We start from the raw sequence: 27527 nt of genomic DNA, 5'->3' as shown, positions 1-27527 counted from the left end.
AGAAAGCCCCCGACTTAGAGCGTTGCTTTCCGGGTCCTCTAGGCTTAGCCGGAGGAGCACGGGCGGCAACGCTCTGTTTCTGCGCCTCTCTATGGGAGCTCGTGCACGGCTGAGGCTGCTCCCGTCCAGCAGCCTCAGAGGAGAACACGCGGCGAGGAAGGAACGTCCTGAAAGCCGCCGCCTGCTTGCGGGCCTCCTGGTGCCTGGCGACAACTGTGTCGACCGAGGCACCGAAGAGGCCAGATGGTTACAGGGGGGCGTCCAGGAGCGTGACCCTGTCCTTCTCTTTTACTTCGGACAGGGTCAGCCAGAGATGCCTCTCCGCGGCCACCAGGGCTGCCATAGACCGCCCCACAGTGCGGGCGGACTCCTTGGTGGCGCGGAGAGCGAGATCTGCAGTTTTTTGCATCTCTGTAATATTAACTTCCTCGACGTCGCTGAACTCCTTCAGCAGGTCAGCCTGGTACGCTTGGAGAATTGCCATGGTGTGAAGGCATGTACCGGCTTGACCTGCTGCCATGTAAGCCTTGCCCATCAAGCCAGATGTAACTTTAAGCGGCTTTGTGGGCAAGGACGGAGCCTTCAAGGACGACGCCGAGCCGGGTGACAGATAGCCCGCAAGCGTCTGTTCAACCCGTGGCATCGTCCTGTAGCCGCCCTCCTCCGCCCCCCCCACATTACCATAATTTTCAGCGGGGGAGAAAAGGCGGAAGGAGTACGGCTTTTCCCACGATCTCGTTAGCTCTTTATGGAGATCGGGGAAGAAGGGAAGGCTCCGTTTATGAGGTGCTGACTTGGTCCGCAGGAAGCGATCATCTAATTGGCTTCTCTGCGGCTCATGGTGTTCTTCCACGGGCCAGGAGATGTTTAATTTGGCTACCGCGTTTGTTAGCACCTCAACGAGCTCCTCATAGTGAGGCGACCGTGGTGGCGGTTGTGACTCTTCCAGGCTCTCCATCTCAACCTCCTCGGAGGAAGAAAGGAGAAACTCTGGAGCCTCCTCCCGGGGGGAAGAAACCGCAGTGCGGGCTTCCGCATCCAGGAGGAGGTCACTCGATCCACTGAGTGAGGGCGGAGATAGGGAGTTACCCGTCTCCAATCCCTCCAGCAGATCGAGCTGCGAACCCCACGAGTGCAGCCGCCGCTCCGCCTCGACGGAAGCGGGGCCAGACCCGCGGGGAACGCTGGTGAAAGCCCCCTCCGCAAAGAGGGCTTTCCGGGAGCAAAGCACCCGCACCGGAAGGCGTTCACAGTGCGGACAGCCAGCCTTTTCGAGGGCTGACTGTGCGTGCTCCGCTCCCAAGCAGACCACGCATAGGCTGTGTGTATCCCCACCAACAATATAATGTTGGCAGGGAGGGACACACCGCCTATGCGGGCTCTTCACCGCTACCAAACTCTCTTTTTTATTAGCAGGTTGTGATGAAGCCATTGCTCAAATAAAAGTGTACCAAACTGGGCACGAAAAACAGCAATGACTTCAGAGACAGACAGACACAGAGCGCTCTCGCTGAATGACAAAAGCTGCCGCGGGCGTCAAACGCACGTGCTTTATACTTCCTGGTCGATGACGTCACCGTGCCTGTGACGTCACCCCCGTCGTTCATTGGTTGTAGACATGATTCAGAGTGCTGCCCGCCAATGGCGTTCCCCATAGCGTTCCATGACGCGGCTCGAGTTCCCGGAAGGGAACTCTGTTATTCACTGGTAATTTTCTTCTGAAGGTCAGATCTAGACAGCGGTCATTTCCAGATTCACTTATTTATTAACGTCAATGCTGTCATAGTCTGAAAAATTAAATATGTCTGTTATAACCTAACATGACATATTTAGAAGTATTGATATGTGCTATATGAGTCATGTGAGTCATGTTATACTTGTTTGTATTTTTGTCCTTTTTTGAAGCTTGGCAGACATGGTCACTATTGGAAACTGTCACTAACTAAACATGACAATTCTTTAAAAGATTCTTCTTTTGTGTTCCATGTACATTTGAACATTACACAAGAGGGTCAGTGAATAATGGCGGGACCCACTATTGAGGAGTATTTTAGAGTAAATTTGGAGGCTGATGAAAGACCTTTGCATATTCTAGGTGGTAATGTTTATTTTTAGAAATCAATTGTTATTGGTTATTATCATTTCCATAACCTTTTTAACTGTTTGGATATTACTGACCTACACAGCGGAAAGTGATGTTGGCAGAACAGTCATTTGATAAAAGTTGCTAGGATGATGTTTTGTTAAAGAGCAGGTATATGGGGTTTCAAAAAATATCTTTTTTGATATTTTTCTTCAATGTGGATGTCAGGGTCTGCGTGCTGGACTGACGAGACGGGACACGAGATAACAAACAAAAGTGCTATTTAATGTAAATCTTCAAGTGTGACAAGCAGAACAGGCAGGAACATCCACACACGTAAAACATCTAAACAATATAAAGACCGACAGAGTGCTATGGACAGAGACAGACTTATAAAGGGTGATAATTGGTAAAACACAGGTGACACAGATGACTAATAATTACACACAGGTGACGGGGATGAGGGCAAACGAGGGCACAACCAAATGGTGACAAAATGACAGGGGGAGACCAGATGAACAGACAAGACTGTGACATTACACCCCCCTCCGAAAAGGCGCGTCCTCGCGCCGTGGGAAACAACAAAAAAATGAAGAGGGGCGAAAAAAACAGAGTTTATGTGGGAGGAGGCTTTGGCGGAGGACGGCACCCCTGGAGGGGGACAACAAACAGAGTCCAAGGGGGCGTAGAAGGTGGGAGGAGCCAGGGAGGAAACAGGAGGGACCCGGAGGCACAGAGCAAGACCCAGGCCACAGCCTTGAAGACCCACTGAGGAGCCGACGGAGGGAGGAGCCATGGTGGAGGACGGGCTGACGACTCCAGGGGTCTGACCGACAGAGGCAGAGCAGGTGGAGGAGGAGCCCGAGGCGGAGACGGAGAGCCGAAGATCCTGGGCGACACCGAGGATCCGGAGGGCCAAGGCGTAGCCAGAGGCTCTGGCGACCAAGGCGGAGGCGGAGATCCGGAGGGCCGCGGTGGAGCCGGAGCGACAGAGGACTGAGGTGGAGCCGGGGGGCGGGAGGAGCCCAACGGAGCCGATGGGACGGAGCGACGAGGCGTAGCCAGAGGAGTAGAGTCCGTAGGCGATGGCGGGACGACAACCGACCAAGGCGGAGCCGGAGGGACGAGGAAGCCCGGTGGAGCTGGTGGGCCGACGGGCGACACTGAATATGAGGGAGCTGAGAGCCGTGGTGGAGCCGCAGGGTCGGAGGACCGAGGCAGAGTTCTGGACTCTGAGGCTGGAGGTGGAGATGAGTGATCCTCCAGCCGAGACGCCGATGGAAGCTGGCAGACCTGCGGCGAGCCCACTGCACAGATGGAGGACTGAGGGTGAGCAAGGGGACTGACAGAAGACAGCAGGGTTTCTGGAAGGCTGGATGGAACCAGCGGAGATTCTGGAAGGCTGGGCGGAACCAGCGGAGATTCAGGAAGGCTGGACGGAACCAGCGGAGATTCAGGGTGGCTGGGCGGAACCAGCGGAGACTCAGGATGGCTGGACGGAACCAGCGGAGACTCAGGATGGCTGGACGGAACCAGCGGAGATTCAGGACGGCTGGACGGAACCAGCGGGGACTCAGGATGGCTGGACGGAACCAGCGGAGATCCAGGCATAGGCAGAAGAGGGCGGGTGGGTGGGAAGTTCAGGCAGGCCAGTGTTTCTGTGAAAAAGTCTATTAAGTCCCCAGAGTGTAGCTCATGCTCACCCCCAGTGGTGGTGCAGTGGGCAGGGCTCTCTACCGCCCTCTCTTGCTCCACGAAGCACTCCACCGTCGTTGATGTAGAGGCCGGCTCTCGCACTTGGTCGGAGGTTATGATCCCATTGGCACTCCATATTGTGGTCGCTCCGGGCTCAGGCTCTCCGTCCGCGGTGAATGCGGGCTCATACTCTGCATGTCAGGGTGATGTTTGGCTGGGCTCTGGGTCTGGAGTGGGGCTGACGTCCTTCTCGATGATGTCCACAGTCCATGACGATCCACAGCATGCCAGCACCCACTCAACGTAATCAGCGAAGCTCTCTCGAGGACCCTCCCCGGACAGCTGCGCTTTCGTGGCGATGTTTAGTCCAGCACGGAAGAACGTGCACAGGCAGCTGTCCGGGTAATGCGTCTGTGGCGTGAGGAACACAAAGTCTCTTGTGTGGTCCTCGAGAGAGCGGTTCCCCTGCTCCAGGAGGATGATGTAGACGGCAGGGATATCCATAAAGGGAGAAAAAAAAAATTAAACTGAGAAAAACCGGAAAATAAAGCAGGGAAACACGCCGTGAAACTGTTTTGGGTCGGTCTTTCTGTCAGGGTCTGCGTGCTGGACTGACGAGACGGGACACGAGATAACAAACAAAAGTGCTATTTAATGTAAATCTTCAAGTGTGACAAGCAGAACAGGCAGGAACATCCACACACGTAAAACATCTAAACAATATAAAGACCGACAGAGTGCTATGGACAGAGACAGACTTATAAAGGGTGATAATTGGTAAAACACAGGTGACACAGATGACTAATAATTACACACAGGTGACGGGGATAAGGGGCAAACGAGGGCACAACCAAATGGTGACAAAATGACAGGGGGAGATCAGATGAACAGACAGGACTGTGACAGTGGACAGTCTGCTAAGTTGATAAATCAAAAAAGTGCAATATACTTCTTGGTTTCTATTCATCTTTGGACTAACAAGCGTCTCTGAACCACAACCTGTAAGTACGACTGATACATTATGTGTACATTTTCAAGTGAGTGCTTAACCCTTGTGCATTGTTCACATTTACTACCCTCTCGTTATGTTCGTGGATGAAAACATCCACTAAATTAAACTGCTGTAAAAATTTATCAGATAATTTTTTTTTTTTTTTGCATAAATCTGTTAATCAACCTCAGTCCTGATCAAAACTACCAAATCTTTTGAAAAAATTCAGGATTTTGACTCTTTAATTGCCAAGTTCATAAATGATGTCACTGAATTTGGAAAAAACACACACAAAATGACTTATTTTTAATATAAAAGGTAATTGTGCACTGGATTTTTTTAACCTTTTGAACAGTCTTGGACATGTGAAAGATTAGTAAGAAGATTGGTTTTCATGCATTGCTAGTTTTGGCGCAGCATCAGATTTTCACTTTTTCTCCCTCATTTGTTGTTCGTGGCTGTTTTTGCCCCATTGACTTCCATTATAACCACATTTATTGATTGCAAAGCCATGACATCATATAATGATGAATTCTTGATTGTTTGTGGTTTTCCCTGTTGGGAAGAGGTAAAATTAGTAAATTTTACTGTTGATTATCAGTTGGCCCCATTAACCCTTTAGATAGGCCTTTGCAAAAAAAGCTTAGTTTTTACATAGAGTTCTATGGAGTATAACGACATATTATAGTGTGCGTGTGTGTATGTGTATGTGTGTGTGAGTGTGTGAGAGTGTGTGAAAGTGTGTGAGAGTGTATGTGAGTGTGAGAGAGGCCTATGTGCACCTTGATACATCTGAGAAAATCAAAATAAGCACCTCAGCTCTCAGAACTATATGGTAAACAAAAACATAAATATACTTACTATGTTCCCTTCCGGAGGGAACTCTACGCTGCGTCCTGGCGGACACTATGGGAACTGCCTTCAGCATGACCAGTTCTGAAACAAGCTATAGAACAACGACAGTGAACTTGACACTGGCCGGCGCCAGCCCGTGACGTCATCAGCGGGCGCCTGCTAGTATAAAAGCAGGTGCCTGAGAGCACAACACCATCTTTTTGTCTTCAGAGTCCTCCGTTCTAGCGAGTGAGTATAGCGATGCCTAGAGGAAAACTGTTTAGGAAGTGTGCGGATCCGTGTCAGAGAAATCTGACACCTGATGACGCACACGACCTCTGTGTGATGTGTTTAGGTGAAGAGCACGCGCGCTCCGTTCTAGAAGGAACGGAGTGCGTCCACTGTGAGAGTTTCACTATGAAGAAACTCCGTTCTCGTTTGTCCCTTTTCTCGAGGGAATTGGGACATCCATCCGCCCCACGCGGCTCTGGTCCCGCGGCAGCTGAGGCTGCCCGGCGGCTGAGATTGTGGGGATCACAGGTGGAGCTGGCTGACGAGTTTGAGAGAGGGGTTAGTCTCTCGCGCCCGTCAGCCAGAGACGAGGACGCGCTGCTAGCGGAAGTCTCTCACATCTTCCGATCCTGCAGCGAGTGCTCTTTTGGCTTCAAGCCAGGGCGAGCAGGAGGCTGAGATGGAACAAGATGAGCTCTCTGAGTCCATACAGCCTCTCTGCCCCGCATATGAGGAGTTGATGTCTGTTATGGACCGCGCGGCTACCCGCTTAGACCTTCAGTGGAAGCCCGCTAGGGAAGAGGCCGCCCTGGGTAGACTGGACGAGCGGTTTCTTCCCGGCTATAACAAACCAACTCCCGTGAGCCTCCCATTCCTTCCTGATCTGCATAAAGAGATCGAGAGGGCATGGGACAGGCCATATTCAGCCCGCATTCACAGGCATCAGCATGTGAACTATGCTGATGTCGAGGGAATGCTGGAGTGTGGATATGCTTCGATGCCCCCCATTGAGCAGACATTTGCGAACTATCTCTCAGCGGGAGGGACATCAACCCTGAAGGCTCCGACCCTGCCTTCCAAGCCGTTGAAAGAAACATCTCGGCTGAACGGCAGGGCATATGCGGCAGCGGGTCAGGCTGGTGCTGCTCTGCACACGGTGGCAGTGTTGCAGGCGTACCAGGCTGATCTGCTAAAAGATCTGGACCGTGGTCTGGGGCTTTCCCCGGAGGAGGTGGCTGAGCTGCGCCGCACTACAGACCTCTCTCTGAGGGCCACCAAGCAGACAGCGACCACGGTGGGCAGGTCCATGTCGGCTATGGTGGCCACGGAGAGACATCTGTGGGTGAACCTGGCGGACATCGAGGAGAAAGAGAAACGCTTTCTCCTCGATGTGCCGGTTTCGCCCATCTGAGTTGTTCGGCACATCCGTCGAGGCGGTGGTCGAAAGATTCAGAGAGGCGAAGGCGCGCTCGGCGGCTTTCAAGTCATGTATTCCTCGCCGGTCCACGCCCCCACCTGAACACCGGGGAAAACCAGGCCCGTCCTGGTCCAAGGGCCAGAGACAAGGCCAGGTCGCCAGTGTGGCCACTCGGGGCCCTCCCCCCGGGAGGAGTTGGTCCCAGAGGAGGCGTGATGCGCGGCATAGGAGAGGGGATCTAAGGGAGACGATCCAGCGCCGGCGTGGCGGCAGGCCTGGATCGGGTACCTAGAGTCTCCTCTCCGGTTCCCCTCACGTCCGTTCGGCTACCTGCCCCTCCTTTTTTTCCCCTCGCCAAAGACTCTGGGGCTGGGCCGATGATGAGATTGATACTCAATCTGATGGCCCGGTATGTGAACAGTAAAAACACTTTAATAAAATATTCAAATGTGTATGTGTATGTTTTCTTTTGTCTACCAGCTCCGCTTGGGTGAGTGTTATTGCAGTTTTCGAGCTCCTCTTGAGTTCTACTGCCACCAAGTGCCGAGTGTAGCCAGGTCTCCCCTCGTTTTATAAAAGAAAACAGTGTGTAGAGACCTCCACTCATAGAAATCCCCTCTTGGGTTAAGCATTGTCAGGTTTAAAACCTCCGCTAGAGTAAGCTTGGTATAGACATGATCCAACATACATATACATATGAGAATATGAGAATATGTAAAAAAAAAAAAAAAAAAAAAAAAAACCCTCTTGAGAGCGTTGTTAAGCTGCTTCAAGCAAAAAAAAAAAAAAAAAAAAAATCGCTCTGCTGAAGCCTCCGCTCGCTCAAACCCTGCTAAGAGTAATACTCTTTTTTGCATGAGTGTAGTCAGGTACCTTCCCTGTGTATATTCATATACACACATGTGAGACCTCCACTCCTAGGAGTTTGTGTGTTAGGGTGAACAGGGCGTTGTCAAGGCTCCCTCTCTGAGAGAGAGATGTTTTACTGAAGCCTCCGCTCTCTTTAAAAAAAAAAAAAAAAAAAAAAAAAAGCCCCGCTTTTAAGTAGAAATCTTATATATTTGGCTGTTAGGCCCCATTCTGGGCCTCACTAAATTATTTTCTGGTATTGTGACTAAAACCCAATCTGCCAGAATTGAGTGTAGCAGGCCTTTTCCTAAAAAGCCTCCTCTCTGTGAAGTCCTCTGTAAAGAGAGACATAGAAAGATAATACTTCTTAGCGTTGAATGTAGCCAGGTCATTCTTACACCTCCATTCATGAGAGCTTTTATTGGTTTGAGTGTCGCCAGGCTCCCTCTGTGTGAGGTATTTCTGTTAAGCCTCCACTCTCCAGAAATACAGGCCGAAACACAATATTGCAGCTCTACTTTTCTGTATATGAGCCCTTTCGTGGACCTGTCACTTCAAGCGTTGAGTGTAGTTAGGCCTCCCTTCCTCGAGAGGGTGTGCATACCAAGGCCTCCACTCGATAGAGCTTCCTCAGCTGAGCGTCGTCAGGCTTTGTTGCACTCAAGAGAGTCTGTAACCATTAAAGCCTCCCTCGCTGAAAGCTCCGCTTCCGGGTTCTGCTATCGCCCGGGAATAATATAGGTGTCTTCCTCGCTACGCTTAGAGCACCTCCTCAAATCCACGTTAGTGGTGATTACTCACGCAAGTCGTTTTGAGCATTCCCTAAAATCCACATGAGTGGTAAGTGCACTACTTAGCCACTTCACTAAAATCCATACTTATGGTAAGGTTCGCTCCCGTAAAGGCAGGGTCCTTTCTGAAATCCTATACGGTTGGACCACGCAGGGAAATCCTCCGTGCCCATTTTCGAGTTGGTTCCAAAACCCTTACGTTTTTTCAACTCCTTTGATAAGCACAGTGTAATAGGTCTCCTCTCTGTCACAGCCACAGTACTGAGACCTTCACTCTCACAGTTATAGCAGCTAGCAGGCCCATGGGTGCCTCGCTGACTATTTTTTGGGGGAGTGCTGTCTTCCACTCACCAAAAAACTAGTGTTGCAGGCTTCTCTCTCTAGAGATGCAGTCTCGGAGCCTCCACTACACAGTGCTATGTGATAAATGCTATTTTGCATTATTAGCTCTACTGTGAGTATTTGCCATTTCTTTGAGCGTCGAGTGTAGTCAGGCCTCCCCTCGCTTAGAGCATTTCACTTTGAGGCCTCCACTCTGAAGAGTTTCCCTAAGGAGAGCGTCGTAGGCCTCCTCTCGCTTTAGAGAGTCTTTCTGCTGAAGCCTCCCCTCTCCAGAAGCTCCGCTTTCAGGCTTTGTTATCGCCTAGAGACTGCAGTCTGGTGATCCTCTCGCTATGCTCTGGGCACCTACTTATAACCACATTTGTGGTGTTTGCTCACGCAAGTCCTTGAGCACTCCTTAAAATCCACATGAGTGGTAAATGCGTTTATGCATTTTTCTCAAATCCACATCGGTGGTAAAGGTCTCCCCCGACTGGCAGGTCCTTTTCTAAATCCTTTACGGTGTGGGCCACGCAGGTAAACCTCCGTTCCCATTTATTGAGTTGGTTTTGTACAAAACCTTTTAGTTTTTCCAACTCCAATCCAGATAGCACTGCTAGCAGGATTGAGTGTTGACGCCTCTTCCGGCCTCCACTCTCCAGAAGAGCTCCACGAAGGTAATTCTGTCGTACAGGCTATTCAGCCTCGCGGATTACCTTCAGGATTAGAGTGTAGATAGGTCATGGACCTCCACTCTCAGAGTTCTTCTTTGCTAAGCACGGAAGTGTGCCAGGCTTCCTCTCTTGAAAGCCTCCACTCTCCAGACTCCACTCAGGTAGTACTGTCGCATAGGCTATTCAGCCTCGATGAACACCTGTAGTGTTGAAGTGTAGTAGGTCATGGGACCTCCACTCTTAGAGTCCTTTTTCTGCCCACAGAATATTGCCACCAGATTCCACTCAGGTACTGTCGCATAGGCTACTCAGCCTCGCTGATTACCATCAGTGTTGAAGTGTAGTTAGGTCATCAGACCTCCACTCTTAGAGTCTTTTCTTCTATGAAGTGTTGTTAGGCTTCTTCTCAGAAGCCTCCATTCTCTAGACTCACTCAGAGTCCTTCGTTGCCTCCAGAGATTCACTAGAAGTAGGCAGTCCGACTGCACAGGCTATTCAGCCTCGCGGACTACCTCTAGTATTGGGTGTAGATAGGTCACAGACCTCCATCCTTAGAGTCGTCCTCTGCTGGGTGCAGAGTGGTACCAGGCTTCTTCTTACTAAAGCCGCCACTTTGCAGAAACTCCACTCAGGTAGTTCTGCTGTACAGGCTATTCAGCCTCACTGACTACCATCAGTGTTGAAGTGTAGATGGGTCACGAGACCCCCACTCTTAGAGTTTTCCTTTGCAAGACACAGAGTGCTTTTTTGGCTTCCTTTGAAGCAGTCACTCCTCAGAAACTCCATGTAGGTAGTTCTGCTGCACAGGCTACTCAGCCTCACTGACTACCTCCAGGTTTTGAGTGTAGAGGTGTCACGGCACCTCCATTCTTAGAGTTGCTCTCTGGAAGGCGCAGAGTGTTGCCAGGCTTCCTTTCGTTGAAGCCTCCACTCCTCAGAAAATCTCCACTTAGACAGGTCTGCTGCACAGGCTATTCAGCCTCACAGACCATCGTCAGTGTCAAGTGTAGTTAGGTCATGAGACCTCCACTCTGAAGATTTCCTCTGAGCAGAAGCTCCACTCGGGTAGTTTTGTTGCACAGGCTATTCAGCCTCACTGAATACCCCCAGTGTCGAGTATAGCACCTATACCTGTTAGCACTGAATGTTGTTAGGTCCCTAGAGCAGACATTCGCTCTGCTGAGACCTCCATTCCCTAAAACTCCGCCCATTATGACAGGGCGTTTATGAGCTCCATCACTTAGAGAGCTAAGTGTAGTAGGCTTCCTCTAGACCTCCATGCTTGAGAGTTACGTGCACAGGTAGCCGAGCTAGCCGTGGCAGGTCACTGGGCCCCAGCGACTCTCGCCAGGACGCAGCGTAGAGTTCCCTCCGGAAGGGAACGTCTAGGTTACGTATGTAACCCCTGTTCCCTGAGGACAGGGAACGAGACGCTGCGTCTCGGGCCATGCCTCGGGCCCTGCACAGACCTCCGTCCGACAAAAAGATGGTGTTGTGCTCTCAGGCACCTGCTTTTATACTAGCAGGCGCCCGCTGATGACGTCACGGGCTGGCGCCGGCCAGTGTCAAGTTCACTGTCGTTGTTCTATAGCTTGTTTCAGAACCGGTCATGCTGAAGGCAGTTCCCATAGTGTTCGCCAGGACGCAGCGTCTCGTTCCCTGTCCTCAGGGAACAGGGGTTACATACGTAACCTAGACGTTTTTGTTTACTCCATGTAGTTCTGAGAGCTGAGGTGCTTATTTTGATTTTCTCAGATGTATCAAGGTGCACAAAGGTCTCTCTCACATTTTCACACACTTTCACACACTCTCACACACTCACACACACTATAATATGTCATTATACTCCATAGAACTCTATGTAAAAACTAAGCTTTTTTTTGCAGAGGCCTATCTAAAGGGTTAATGGGGCCAACTGATAATCAACAGTAAAATTTACTAATCTTATCTCTTCCCAACAGGGAAACAATCAAGAATTCATCATTATATGGTGTCATGGCTTTGCAATCAAAAAAATGTGGTTATAATGGAAGTCAATGGGACAAAAACAGCCACGAACAACAAATGAGGGAGAAAAAGTGAAAATCTGATGCTGCGCCAAAACTAACAATGCATGAAAACTAATTTTCTTACTAATCTTTCACATGTCCAAGACTGTTAAAAAGGTTAAAAAAAATCCAGTCCACAATTACCTTTTATATTGAAAATAAGTCATTTTGTGTGTGTTTTTTCCAAAATCAGTGACATCATTTATGAACTTGGCAATTAAAGAGTCAAAATCCTGCATTTTTTCAAAAGATTTGGTAGTTTTGATCAGGACTGAGGTTGATTAACAGATTTATGCAAAAAAAAAATTCAAAAAATATTTATCTGATAAATTTTTACAGCAGTTTAATTTAGTGGATGTTTCCATCCACGAACATAACGAGAGGGTAGTAAATTTGCCCAGAACGTACGGTTAAGTTTTTGAAAAATTTCATAGCATTTTCTTAAAATATGTGTCAAGATAAGATTTCTCACAAAAAATCATTTAATTTGCTTTAACAGAGAAAAAGTTGTGGCCAAAATAAGACTCAACAGCACCCCTCAGTGGACGAAAACGTTCCCAACAAATATGTATTGTGCTAGTATGTGATGTATACCTAGGTTTAGGTTTCCAGGAAAACATGATATTACTGTCTTATTGAAATAGTTCTGAAAATTTGCTGTGAACCCACTATTTCAAGAATGTTTCGATTAATGTAGACTGTCATTTTTCTAATTACTTAGTTTAATAATGAAGAATTTAACTTAGACATATTTTGGTTTAGAAACTGTTGTTTTATGAGTTAGTCATGTTATTAATTGTTTTATGTAAAGATGCATCAGGGTTAAAATTTACATTCCGAATTGTAAAATACACAATTTTTCTTGGGGTTTCCCTGGTAAATTTGCATTATTCGCAACGTTATTGGGATAGCTTGAACCCACGAACATCAAAAACAACCGCAGACTTAGCAATGAAGATGGCAGCGCTCGCTAATTTGCTCAAGCACTCCTCTTGTTTACAGACATTACACTCAAAGCTAACAAACCTTTTCAAAATCACTGACAATATAAAATTTATATAAATTTATATAAAATATAAAAATGTTGTAGGAGACTCCAACACAATATTAGGACACCTTAAAAAAAACATATGACCTGCTCTGTAAACATCAAATACAGAAATAAAATTACATTGTTCCAGGATAAAATATACCTTTATAACACATTCATAACACCTTTAAGACACTTTTTTAACACAAATTCTCATTTCTTGCAGTATTTACATTTATAAACCTTATAAACTCCATCACTAGTATGACTGGCCACTCAGCAATTATTTAGTGTTTTTTATTATCTTGGTCCTGGCTTGAAATGTGTTTGTTTATCTGTTGATTTACTCAGTTGTGTCTCCCCTATCATGTCCAGTCTGTTCAGTCAATCATCACAGATTCGAGTGGGGAGAAATACAAGCGTGAGCCATAACACTCTCATCTCACTTAATTACAGCCCAGCTGCCATGAACGCTTGTGTGTGTGAGTGTATGAAAGCGAAAGAGTGGGAGGAAAAGAGAAATGCTTGTGGCCACCTTAATTGGAAAATGAGAGGGTGCCTGTCATCTTCGTTTATCATGTGGTATTCTTTTTGTTGGAAGGAAATCTCTGAAGTGGGTGTTTGAAAGGCACATAATTGTCTAGATCTCGTATGAAGTTTTTCTTCACTCCATAGTGACCAGGTTACCTACACTACCCTACAAAGGTAAAACACAGTACTGCACAACATTTCTTTACAGTTTATAAAACTGAATTTTGAATGATTTAGAATATTTTTTGCAGTCCATTTTCTTTGAATCTGTGTAGTCAAACCCAAATCCAAATGTCATTTGAAACAGATGAACATCTCTATTTCCTTCCAAATCAGGGGTGTCCAAACATGGTCCTGGAGGGCCACTCTAAGGCAGAGTTTAGCTCAAACCCCAATTAAACACATCTGAACAAGCTAATAAAGGTCTCACAAGGCAAACCCAAAAAATTGAGGCAGGTGTGTTGAGGAAAGTTGGCGCTAAACTCTGCATGACAGTGGCCATCCAGGTTCGAGTTTGCACACTAGTGATAATTTCAGCCAGAAACTGCAGTGAATTGTATGTATTGGTATGTTTGTTGCATAACTTTAACAAAAATATAAGTAGAATTTCAAATCCAGGGTGGATTTACCACAAAAATGGTATGATCTTACATTCGTTTTCAAACAGGTGGAACTGCATGCCCAGCAGACCCGTGGCCTTGCAAAAGGTGTAGGCAGCTGAACTTTTCTTCTTTGGACACAATTTTAACATCTGTAAAGAAAAGAAATGGAAATGCTGATTAGATTCACTGTCACTCACTACAGCAAAACAGTAAAAACGGTAAACACAAGCTATGTTCCAAATCGACCTTACAGCTGAGGTCAAAAGTTTACATCCCCTTTTTAGAATCTGCAAAATGTTAATTATTTTACCAAAAATAAAAGGGATTATACAAAATGCATGTTATTGTTTATTTAGTACTGACCTGAATAAGATATTTCACATAAAAGGTGTTTACATATAGTCCACAAAAGAAAATAATGGTTGAATTTATAAAAATTACCAGGTTTAAAGGTTTACATCCCCTTGATTCCTAATACTGATGGGTAAAATCCTTCAGGTCCCACAAATTCTTTGGTTTTCCAGTATTTTTGAGTATTTGAACCCTTTCCAACAATGACGGTGTGATTTTGAGATCCATCTTTTCACACTGAGGACAACTGAGGGACTAATATTTCTAATAATATTCTATTACAGAAGGTTCAAGCGCCTAGTGATGCTCCAGAAGGCAAAACCGTGCATTTTGAGACCTGGGGGTGAAAACTTTTGAACAGAATGGAGATGTGTAATTTTTTCTTATTTTGCCTAAATATCTTTTTTTTTTTTTTTTTTTTTTTTTTTTTTTTTTTTAGCACTGCCCTTCAGAGGCTACAGAAGATAGTTACATGTTTCCTAGAAGACAAAATATGTTACATTTACCCTAATCTTCAGATTCTAAAAGTTTTTACCCCCCAGCTTTTAATGAATGTTTTTTCCTTCTGGAGCATCAGTGAGCATTTGAACCTTCTGTAATAGTTGAATATGAGTCCCTCAGTTGTCCTCAGTGTGAAAAGATGAATATCAAAATCATACAGTACAGGATTTTTTCTGAAGAACAGCAGGCAGTTTAACTGTTTAGAACAAACAAGGGACTCATGAACAACTATCACTAAACCAAAAAAACAAAAAAGCACACAGTTGTGGATCATTCAGGTAACAAAACAGTATTAAAAATTAACTTTTGAACTGGATAATTTTTAGTTCTCTTGTCTTGTGGACTATATGTAAACATATTTTATGTAAACTATCTTATTCAGGTCAGTACATAAGTAAGGGGGATGTAAACTTGTGACCTCAACTATACTTACCTTCTAAGGTGACTTACTAACTGAAATGGCATCTTATATGTGATTTGGAATGCTCTATATAAGCAGAGCACCAACAAATAGCACTCCTCAGGTCAAATACTTAGTTTTGTTAGCATCTTCCTAAGCTAGTTAAAATGACCATTTCCAATATATTTTAGTTCTACTTGCTTACATTCAAAGTGCAATTATTCATTCTGTTTGCTACCTAATTCAAATTCAATTTAAGTCCAGGAATTGAATTCTCAGCTGACATTATTAATTCAATTTTGAATGGCACTATAACCACACTATAACCCTGCTATCTGTCTTTCAGTGTTAGATTGTAAGTGTTTGACTGTACGTGAGAAATAGAAGGCCACTCAGATTAGTGTAGTGTTGAGAGTCTACTTACTAGACTCCCTACTGGTTTACTCAAAATACCACAATATTGAACCTATATTTCATTCTGCCACAAATCTACGGGAAACAGGAGACCCTCGTGAAGAAGAAAAATAATAATGGAGCTAACTGATATCTCAAGACAATTAATGCCAAAAACTCTTTGAACGAAGTTAGAAAAGCAGTTATGAGAATCGATATTGCCACAAAAACGTAATAATGAGTAATTGCCTGATGTTGACCGCATATCTGGATTTTATATATTTCTCAGTTTTCCATTTCATATACAATGTGAAGTGAGTGTTTCATTTCGCAAATGACATTTGTAGTTTTCTAAATAGCCTTATTTCACCCAGTTCCACCTATAATTGTAATGGGAAAAGTATATTTTGTGGTTTTCACTTGCCTTTTTATATGGCCAGATTAACATGAGCTCTTGCAATTATGAGAATACTTTAATACACTGCTGTGATAGCCTTTCAGTCAGTCTAATGCCCTCCATTAATTATAACAGACATTTAATCTTTGATTAATTTCAAGAGCTGTACTTTGTGGCTTTGACCAAATTATTTGAGCAGTTGTGGGAGAGAGGACTTCATTAGATTCCCTTTTACACAATGGGGAACAGCTCTGTAGTGCAAAAAGAGCATGGAAATGGAAGATCAAGCTGAGTGTATTATTCTCTGCATATGGAAAATGTTCACTGTGCACAATACATGAAAGAGTAGTACTGTAGTATGCTATTCTAAACATAATCTGATATTTTAGAATAGATGTATGCTTAAATGCTCCATTCTTTTAGTTGTCATCTTCTCTTTCTCCTTGCCTTGATTAGCAATGATCAACATCAATAAAGAACAAGAAATTAAAAAGTAATAATATGTAACTTGTAGTTACCACAAGTAGGTCGTTGAAGAGGAAGACCTCTCTCTGGTGAGCAGCTTGCTTCTGGGCTTTGTTGATGTCAGTTACTTCAAATAGCCGACTGCAGCACACCAGTCTCCTATGAGGCACTGACAGAACCTGAGGATGGACACGTAAAATTACTTCTCTAAAAGACACATCTTGAGTGACATTTAATTTGTCATTTCAAATTACATTTAAAACAGCCGTTTAACCTTTTGTCCCTCACAATATTCAAGAACTCAAGAATGTACCCCCTAATGTTTCCTGGCCCCTGATGAGAACCACTGATTTAAAATAATGCTGATATTGATTTATCATGCTTAAAAACAGAACATAACTCCATAAAGTGCATGATATTTTTAGCTAATTGTATTTTAGAATGATCTCAAAGTAAAAAGAGATGTTGAGAAGTTAGATTTTCTGGTGGCTGTGCTTTAAAATTTTAATTATTAAAATTGTAATTCAAGTGAAGAAGGATTTTGAAAGTCTGACAGTAATCAGTGTTGAGTACTACTCTAAGGTTAACCCTGCCTGCTTGAAATGTTTGAATATGATTAGAAATTTAGAAACGTAATCAAAAAGTAAACAAATGTAATCAGGTACATTACTTTAATAAAGCACTTGAAATAGTTACACTACTTATTACATTTTGAATAGGGTAACTTGTAATCTGTAATCTATTACATTTCCAAAGTAACCTTCCCAACACTGTTTATAATTATAGCCTATTAATTATTAGCCACCCTGTTGAAGGTAGTTAGGTTTTGATGCTGGGATGCTGGTTTATGCTGGTCCTTTGCTGGTTTATGCAGGTCCTTAGCTGGTTTATGCAGGTCCTTAGCTGGTTTATGCTGGTCCTTTGCTGGTTTATGCTGGTCCTTGACCAGCAACATGACCATAAACCAGCAAAGGACCAGCATAAATCAACTAAAACCAGCATCTCAGCATCAAAACCTACCTAACCAGCATATGCAGTTTTTTTCAGCAAATTTCCCTTCCAGTAAAAAAACTGGATCCTAAGTCACTGTAGTGTTCCAGTAGCTAGCGAGTTGTCTGCCCTGGTGAAAAAAACAGCTAACACCAGCCTAGGCTGGTTTTAGCTGGTCAACCAGCCTGGTTTTAGCTGGTCATAGCTGGCCAGCAGGCTGGTTTTAGAAGGGTTTTGGTCACTTTTCCAGTCTGGTCAGGCTGGTCTTAGCTGGTCAGGCTGGCAAACCACCAGCTAAAACAAGCTACTTCCAGCTTAAACCAGCTAAGACCAGCCAACCAGCCTAGGGTTGCTAAAATCTAACATCTAAATGATGAAAAAACTGAAATGCATTCTAATATGTGACTGATTTGGAACATTTATTGACACACCTCACATGAAACACATGACAGACATGATTCCCAAGAGATTCTAGTTTGTTTTTAGCATGTTGCTAAGCTAAACGTTGGAAATCAATGAAAAGTCTCTGTAAGAATAAAAAAAAAATGTTCATGTCAGTCTCAACAGAAGCATTAACAGCAGATGCTTCAAATAAAACTGTTTATCACACCACATTTTTGTGACAAAAATTTGTCATTGGCCTAATTGTATCTACAACTGCTAAACCACAAAGATATGTCCAGGTCCTGGAACACCTAAACAACTTTTCATTTAAACTTAAACTTTTAAATGAATAAGAATGCCAACAGATACCTTTATCTGGGTATAAGATCTACTTAATTTGGCATTGTGCTTAGCTAACAACATAATAGGCAGCTCTAATTAGCATAAAAGTAAACAAACAGACATTGAACAAAATAATAATAATTTCTAATGAGATATTTTAGAAGGAAGCATGATTTAGTTTTTTGGAACTTTCCGGAATAATGGGGACTGCCGTTCTATATGGTTTCCCTGTTGGAAAAAAAAAAAACTGCATATGCTGGTTAGGAAGGTTTTGATGCTGGGATGCTGGTTTAAGATGGTCCTTTGCTGGTTTATGCTGGTCCTTTGTTGGTTTATGAACATGACCAGCCATGACCAGCATAAACCAGCTAAAACCAGCATCCCAGCATCAAAACCTACCTAAACAGCATGTGCTGTTTTTTTCAACAGGGTTTTGAACAGAACTGTTGTTATTCTGTGTAAATGTGGACCAAATTAATCATAAATATTATATAAATGTTACTCAGGACCTCCTGCCAGAAACAGTTACATTGCATGTGATGCATTCTTACTTTCTTACTAGCAAAGCAAAAAGTTCTGGGACAATATCAGAATCAGCAGGTATGCTCAACATTTGCCCTTCTGCAAACTTGGGATGTGACCTGCAAAAAACCCCAACAGCAGCAAAACCCGAAAAGCCCAACCAGGCAGAGGTTGGGAGAAGAGGAGAGAGGTGATAAATGAGATGTGAGGGGAGAAAGAGAGACCAGAGAGTGTCAGCAACATCTTTATCAACTCAGAAAAAGTAAGGGTACAGTTACAGAGAGAACTAGATTTCAACATGCTATTTGGGTCGGTTGAATTCTGCATGAACTGTGGAGGAAATCAAATTTGCTATGACAATACAATAAAAAAGAATACTGAAGTACAAAATTATGACATATAAGAAGTTTATTACAAACAATTCAATACAGAAACCACACCTGTGAAAAGACCTTGGAGTTTATTAAGAAGAATAAATGTGTACTTTTCTTTTTTCCTCCCTTTTGTAGTGTTTTATAAACTGTTACTCTCACTGGAGAGCCCATTTCATAAATTAAATACTTGTTTCTTTTGATAAATAAATTATTTTGTTAAATGTTACAAATTGTTCTCAAAGGTTGATTATAAATAGTAATAAAAACTGCTGGTGGCAAGTTAATTTTAAGTTAATAATCCAATTTCTCGCAGAGCCACATAATTAAATTGTTATCAGTCCATATAATTTATTAAATAGTAGTATTTCCCACAAATAAATAAATAAATAAATAAATAATGTTAAGTACAAAATCTCTCATCTCAAAGCTGGTTTATTTGCTTATTCTATAATTTTAATTAGTGGTGGGCCGTTATCGGCGTTAACGTGCTGCGTTAACTTGAGACTCTTATCGGGCGATAAAAAAAATATCGCCGTTAATCTATTCTCAAAGTTGGGTTGGGAGCTGGGTCTAAACTACGCAAGATATGATGACTTTCACCTTGATATTTTAGCACGGATGACGTATACCTAGTCGAATTGCACTGTAGGGGGCGAGAACGAGTCTTCAACTTCTGTGAAATTACCACATCAAATGAGACGTGCAAACATGGATGCAGCTATGAAGCCGCTTCAGGGCAGGTGCATTGCTAGACCCTTTTTACTGGGGCATGTGAGTTATAATTTACTTTGATAATCCCGAAATAAAGACATTAAACTATATGCAACAACTGAATTGACGCTTCTAAAAGCAACGCAGTTTAATGGAAGACTATGCACGCAGAAATCCATGCCCGTGCGCGTCTGTGTATTTAACGGCAACGCACACGTCGTGCAGCCTTTTGCGCAGAAGTACTTGGATACACAAGTTTGTATAGGTAATTATGTTGTAAATGCAATTGTCAAGCAGTTTGTGATGCATTTTGGAAACAGGAGATGAGCGCCTGATCTAATGCGCCACCTGGCCCGTTCTCGAAGACTTACTTTTTAGTCATTATTTGGGTAGCACACATATTCTGAATGCCTTCATCAGAATTCAAATTAGCCATTTTAATCTAGATTAATCTAGATTAATTCCAAGATTTAATCTAGATTAATCTAGATTAAACAAAAATTAATCTATGCCCACCCCTAATTTTAATCTATGTACACTCTTAAAAATAAAGGTGCTTCAAAAGGTTCTTCACAGCGATGCCATAGAAGAACCATTTTTGGTTCTACAAAGAACCATTCAGTCAAAGGTTCTCTAAAGAAACATCTCTTTCCTACCTTTTTATAATCCGAAGAACCATCTTTCAAAACAAAGAACATTTTGAGAAACAGAAAGGTTCTTCAGATTTTAAAGGTTCTTTATAGAACCATTTAGACAAAAGAGATTCTTCTATGGCATCTGAAGCACCTTTATTTTTAAGAGTGTACTCTCAAAAAGCTGAATTGTCAAGCTATATTACCAAAATTGATGCTACCAAATTTATTCTGACAATCCCTTTATGTCTAGGAAATAACAATTTATATTTTAATCAGCTTTTGTTTTGGATAACTTTCAAACCCTGTCTTTCAAAACTGTTTGCTTTTCAGTCCAAGGTGAATAAATATGGCTATGAGAGAATGAAATATTTTTGTGAGCTAGGTAGAGAGTTGCAAAGCACTAGAAAAAGGCTGCATTGCAGCAAATAAAGATCATCTTTAGTAACAGAACCTTGAGGGAGATTGACAAGCAACAAAAGGCCTTTCATACATTGACTTTGGTTATATAGTATAGAAATCAGTTTACCAGAACAAAAACATCTAGTAAAATGGTTTTAAATAAACATTTGCACATAGCACACATTGTAAAAACCTATTGAAAATGTTAGTACTGTATAAAATATGAGTATTTTTTAGACTTTGTCACAATGCATTCTTGCCTTTTCCATGAATGGTTTAGGCAATGCTGCTGCTGTCTAAGTAGGCAGCTCACTAAGTTTTGGAACTAAGCTCACAAATCTGGGTTGCATTGGCACGAGTGGTCTTTACAATCTACTTAGGCTCATGATGCTTTTGGGAAACGCAGCTCTGAGCAACATAAGCAGGCAAACCTAGTAAAGATCTAAACGTCTTTAAAACACACATGTGGTAAAAGTACCGTACATGTTCATGAATTACATAATTACTTTAGATTCAAAACAAAGAGGTAGACTGAGAAATACATTCTAATGAACAGTTGCTAGAGGACAAATTCTAGTTGGTCACTCAAACCACTCACAAACACACACACAATGCATTACTGCACACATTTGTGGATTAAGGCATTGTCCTCTAGCAGACATTATGAGAACAAAACAATAAAGCCATTAAAATGCTTTTTAATGACAGTGGCAGGTGTTCTCATAAATCTGTGAGACAAAAAAATAAAAATAAATGAAAAAAGAAAAAGATAAATCTGGGCAGAGGGATAGCATGATAGAGCTAAATGATCTATAGTCAAATAACTTTTATCTTAGAGCCTATACTAGTAACAGATAAGAAATAGGACAGAAAAATCATATTTCGTAGTTAAGATACATTTATGTACACTATATATAACTATAGCCAATATAGGGAACATGCCATTTTAAATATGATATCATTTATAATGTAATCAGAAACTTTTTTTCTAACACAACAATAATGAGAGTTTCTGAACGAACAACTGTGGCATGTCCAAAATTATTCATACCCTTTGCAAACTGTAACAGTCTATGGGAAAATCCAAAGTTCTATACCATTCCAAATAGCCCAAGCTGTTCTAAAGCATCCTAATTACCCTGATTCATTAGGAACAGTTGTTTTAATCAATTCAACAGGTTACAAACAGAAGCTCTCTGCTGTTGGTTTGTGTACAGTCATGGCTAAGACAAAGGAGCTCACTGAGGACCTGCAGCTGCGCATTGTGGCTGCTCACAAGTCAGGAAAGGGCTATAAGACCATATCAAAATGTATTGAAGTTCCAGTGGCTACAGTGCAAAGTATTATTAAAAAATACAAGACATTCCGCACTGTTTTAAAAAAAAATTAGAGGACATGGTCAGAAGCAAAAAGTGACACCTGAGCCTTCATTTGGCGTAAAAAAGGAGAAGCCTTCGACCCTAAGAACACCATCCCCACTGTCAAACATGGTGGTGAGAACCTAATGTTTTGGGGGTGTTTTTCAGCCGGTGGACCAGGGAACCTAATCACAGTAAACAGCACCATGAAAAAGGAGCAATACATCAAAATTCTCAACAACAACATCAGGCAGTCTGCAGAGAAACTTGGCCTTGGGCACCAGTGGACATTTCAGCACCACAACGACCCAAAACACACAGCAAAAGTGGTGAAGAAATGTCCTGATCCAATTGAGAATCTGTGAAGGGAGCTAAAGTTCAGGGTGATGGCAAGGAGACCCTCCAACCTGAAAGAGTTGAAGCTCATCGCTATAGATGAATGGGCAAAAATACCAGTGTAGACAATTATAGGAAGCGTTTGATTGCTGTAATAGCCAAAAAAAAAAAAGGCTTTTCTATTGATTATTGAGAAGGGTATGAATAATTTTGGACATGCCACTTTTTGTTCAAATGTAAATAAAAGATGAGTAATATTTTTTTCCACAATGATGCCTCTTGTACATCGTATTATTATCTTTTGGGAGAAGCCCGTGTCATTTCCGGTCCAAAAACTTGCTGGTTGAATAAAAGTAACTTTAAGTCAGAATTTGCCAGGGGTATGAATAATTTTGGGCTTGACTGTATATAATTGAAACAAAAGATACATTTACTTAAGGGGCTAAACTGTGAAAGACACAAAAAAATTATTTTCCCTACCAAACGGCAAAATAGTGTCTATAATTAAGTATTTTGAACATAAGTCTAACAAGAAAAAGAAGAAAAAAGGTACAACAACTATGGTATGGTCAAGGATATATCTTTTGAAATACAGAAACATGCTCTAAAATCTAATATGTACTTTTGCATCTTAAGTAAATTGAGCTTTTTACTAGCACAAAAGGACAAAAATAGTGATTGATTTTGCAGTGTGGGTGGGACGCGTAACAGTAAGGGGTAAATCTGAGGTAAGGTAATGAATGAAAAAACTCTTAGGTTATTCCATGCCGCTGTTCTTCTGATGCAGTAATGAGGAATGGCAGCAATGCTACAGGCATGAGCCGCAATGAATCACCAACTGCCCAATGAATTACGCCACTCAATGCATGCAGCGTTTAGAGATGGTAGAGTTGAAATAGCAGGACACCTATGTTATAAAGATACAGTATATTCATATTTCACTATGGGCTCAGTGTGGTATACTGTATGGGTATTATAATCAATCAATCAATAACAGCTTGACTGAGAAATGTGACGCTAGACCACAAAACCAGTCATAAGGTTTTTAAATCGGAATAAATGAGCTTTTCATTGATGTATGGTTTGTTATGATAGGACAATATTTGGCCGAGATACAACTATTTGAAATCGCCTTTAAAGTTGTCCAAATGAAATTCTTAGCAATGCATATTACTAATCAAAAATTAGGTTTTGATATATTTATGGTAGAAAATTCACAAAATGTGTTCATGAAACAAGATCTTTACATAATATCCTAATGGTTTTGGCCATAAGAGAAAAATCTATAATTTTGACCCATGCAATGTATTCTTTTACTATTGCTACAAACATATCTGTGCTACTTAAGACTGGTTTTGTGGTCTAGGCTCACAGATGATTGAACAACTCTGACGGTTTAGCTAATTTTGAAATTTAAAAAGCATGTAAAATATATTTGTTTGTGGTATGATATGGATATCAGCAGTAAAGAAAACCCCAAAGTGTTTAACTCACCGTTTTCATTCCCACAATGCTTTGTTCCACCTTGGTAACATAAGTGACATGGTCTTCATTCGATCGTAATTCCCTCAGCTGAATACGCTCATATATTCCCACTACCATGTCCCGTGGAATATCTGCACCATCATCTACCCCTAAATAAAAAAAAAACACATTACAAGTGTTGCATATATATGCATAATACATAATACATAAATATCACATAAAATATTAAAATGATCACAGAGTCCAACTGTATTGCTTTCAAATCTTCCATTGGCTAACAGCCTTGAACAAACATTGTTACACATTTATTTATTTTTAAAATAAGCATTGATTTATTTACTCTATGACTAAGAAAATATCACTCCACAAGGTAACTGAACATACAAACTATGTAAACATTTGTGTTTTCCCTTGTATGAATTTTTCTTAGAAGAAAGTGGTTTATCTAACCACTAGGCTAGATCTGCATCATAACCATAATATGCAGCAAAGCAGATTAAGTCTAATGAAATTTAGGGAGACTCGAGGAGTCACAAAAACATCACGCAAAACCAGATGAGGAGATAGATGAACAAGATGAATATGGAACATACATTTTCCCTCTCTTACCCTGTGAGAGAGGATTGAATGGTACCGGGGATTGTGGGATTGACAGTAGAGTGGAGCCAGTGTCAAAAATTTGAGAAAAACTTGGCTTTATGCAAATGAGAGACACAATATGCAGATCTGCAAGCCAATTACCGTAAGGTACAGGCAGCAAATGCAGTTTAGACAATATCAAAATATTGTAATATTGGTAACAAAACAAAAAGATTCCATTAGTTAATATTAGTTAATGCAGTGCATTAACCAACAATGAGCAATACATTAGTTTGTTAATTTTGAAGCAGTGTAGTTCAGTCATGACAACTCTCAAAGTGAGTTTATTGACATGGGCATGAAATATACATAAGCTTGATTTTGGCGGATGAGATCTGCTACACTGCTGCTACAATAATTTATTTAGCTTAGTCAAAAATAACAAAGGAAAGCTGCACCTATAGAGAGCTGCTGCCCCCCCCCCCCCAGCAGATCTCTATAGGTGGTGCTGGGAAGGAGGGATAACATAAGCTTTCGTAATCGTGCAAATGCTGAACGCAGGCTAGGATACAATATATATATGATTACGTCGATAAGGAAGTACTCCTAAATGACTGCTTTTTAAATGAGATTTTAATGCCTAAACTATATTATTTATCCAGTGATGTCAACAAATGAAACCATATTATAAAGTGTTACTGTCTGTTTGTTTTATGTTTCTTCAGATTTAATTTTGCAAATAATGTGACCTGAAATTTTTTTTTAAATAATGTGTCCCATCTCTAATTTTTTTTTTTTTTTTTTTTTTTGAGGGGAAACAATTACTTTTTCAAAAGTTTAGAGACAAAATGCAGGTAGTCACAAAAAGATCTGCTAATGTACAGACAGTTACTGTCGCAGAGTCATGAAAATGAAAGTTTACACTGTGAGATTAACAGAGCGCTGATGTCACTGCTTGTTTTCATTAAATGAATGTGCTTTAGGGTGCTTTCAATGGCATTATACTTTGATGCTTAATTAGGTTTCGCCCACTCACTTAGTCAAGTGAAATGATTCTGACCTAACTTATGATGAAGGGGAAGTGGAAGATTATGTGTATATATGCTGTTGGAAAACTAGATTTGCTGGTACTGAAGAAAAGACAGTAAAGGAATAGTGTTAGTTTTTTTTAAAAAGAGTAGTTCACTTTCAGGACAAAAATTTACAGATAATGTACTCACCCCCTTGTCATTCAAGATGTTCATGTCTTTCTTTCTTCAGTCGTAAGGAAATTATGTTTTTTGAGGAAAACATTTCAGGATTTCTCTCCATATAATGGACTTCTATGATGCCCCGAGTTTGAACTTCCAAAATGCAGCTTCAAAGGGCTCTAAACGATCACAGCCAAGGAAAAAAGGGTCTTATCTAGCAAAATGATCTGTTATTTTGTAAAAAAAAAAAAAAAAAAAAATATATATATATATATATATATATATATATATATATATATATATACTTTTTAACCTCAAATGCTTGTCTTGTCTAGCTCTGTGTGTACTCTGTGTAGAAACTAAAAAGTATATAAACTGTAAATGTTTTTAGAAAATAACCGATGGTTTCGCTAGATAAGACCTCTTCCTCAACCCTTCTTCCTTCTTCTTTATCTTTTAGAGCCCTTTGAAGCTGCATTTAAACTGCATTTTGGAAGTTCAAACTTCGGGGCACCATAGATGTCCATTATATGTAGAGAAATCCTGAAATGTTTTCCTCAAAAAACATAATTTCTTTACGAGTGAAGAAAGAAAGACATGAACATCTTGGATGTCAAGGGGGTGAGTACATTATCTGTAAATTTTTGTTCTGAAAGTGAACTATTCCTTTAATGCTTAAATGCTAAATGATAGTTTCTTTGTCATGACACTCAACAGCAAAGTATGAAAAAATAAACATTAAAGGGGTCATATGATGCGATTTCATGTTTTCCTTTGTCCTTGGAGTGTTACAAGCTGTTCGTGCATATAAAAGATCTGTAAAGTTGCAAAGATTAAAGTCTCAAACTTAAAGAGATATTCTTTATAAAAGTTAAGACTCCTAAAATGGCTCATTCAAACACCCCCCCACAAATCTACGTCACTCTGTGGAAAAATTTGCATAACACTGCCCTAATGTATACGCAAAGAAAGAAGATGTAACTTTTATTCTCTCTGTAGTATTGTTGCAGCTGCCGCCATGTTGCGGAGAGCAAAAGTACTTTGTTTGGCTCTCCGAATGAGACCAACTACAAATCAGTGGTTAAGTTATATTCACAACACTGTTACAGAACAGCACAACGCAAAAATTTGAGTGTGTGCAGTGCATTTTTTATGAAGGACTGTTTCCTGAACCTGGGAGAGTAGCCAACAATGAGCTTTTTCAAATCATCACATTTCAGAAAAGCAGGGCAGAGGGGAGCAACAATAATGTACAGTATGTGGAAAATGTGTTTTTTAAACCTCAAACCACGTAAACACATTGCATTACACCAAATAAACAAAATAAATGTTCTTTTTAGCAACATCATGACCGCTTTAAACTTTAAAAGGGTTACAGGTTTGGTTTTGTGTTTGGTCGTCCCTTGATAAATTTCAATACATTTATTCTTGCATTAAGCACCTTCCTTTTATATTTCTTCCTGTCTCACCTCTTAGGTTGCGGATGAAGTCTTCCAGCATCATCTTCCGGTCAGGTTTGATGTTGGGACTGTACATGTCCGTGTTGAGGAGGATGATGGCAAACGCGAGGATGAAGATTGTGTCAGGATTGTGGAACTGTTGCACCACGTCTGGGTTACACATACAGTAACGCTGACTGAGAAAAACAGAATACAAGAGAGAGACAAACAACAGCTATGTTTATTTAACACATTTTCATAAATAGAAACTCCTGATGCTTATCTTTCAATAGTCATGAATCATTTGTAAATGTGATGGTACTTTCTTTAAAAACAGCTTATTAAAAGTGTTGTTGGCTATGTATTCATAAAAAATGTATATCTGACAGATACGACTG

General features: G+C 41.7%; 1 protein-coding gene across 1 annotated transcript in view; it reads right to left on the bottom strand.

The window, feature by feature from the left end:
* iqsec3a (IQ motif and Sec7 domain ArfGEF 3a) overlaps positions 1–27527 on the bottom strand; it is a 240154-nt gene that overhangs the window by 19898 nt on the left and 192729 nt on the right. Inside the window, exons 5-8 of the mRNA XM_073837815.1 lie at positions 27160–27326; positions 23931–24070; positions 16439–16564; positions 13928–14027 (exon numbers count right to left, since the gene is read on the bottom strand). Coding sequence (XP_073693916.1) covers positions 13928–14027; positions 16439–16564; positions 23931–24070; positions 27160–27326 — 533 coding nt within the window. The remainder of the gene's footprint in view (positions 1–13927; positions 14028–16438; positions 16565–23930; positions 24071–27159; positions 27327–27527) is intronic.

Source organism: Garra rufa, chromosome 4 (assembly GCF_049309525.1).
Source record: "Garra rufa chromosome 4, GarRuf1.0, whole genome shotgun sequence".
In the NCBI taxonomy this organism is placed as follows: Eukaryota; Metazoa; Chordata; class Actinopteri; order Cypriniformes; family Cyprinidae; genus Garra; species Garra rufa.
The sequence above is the reverse complement of the archived record's forward strand: the minus strand, read 5'-3'. Positions and strand labels throughout refer to the sequence as shown.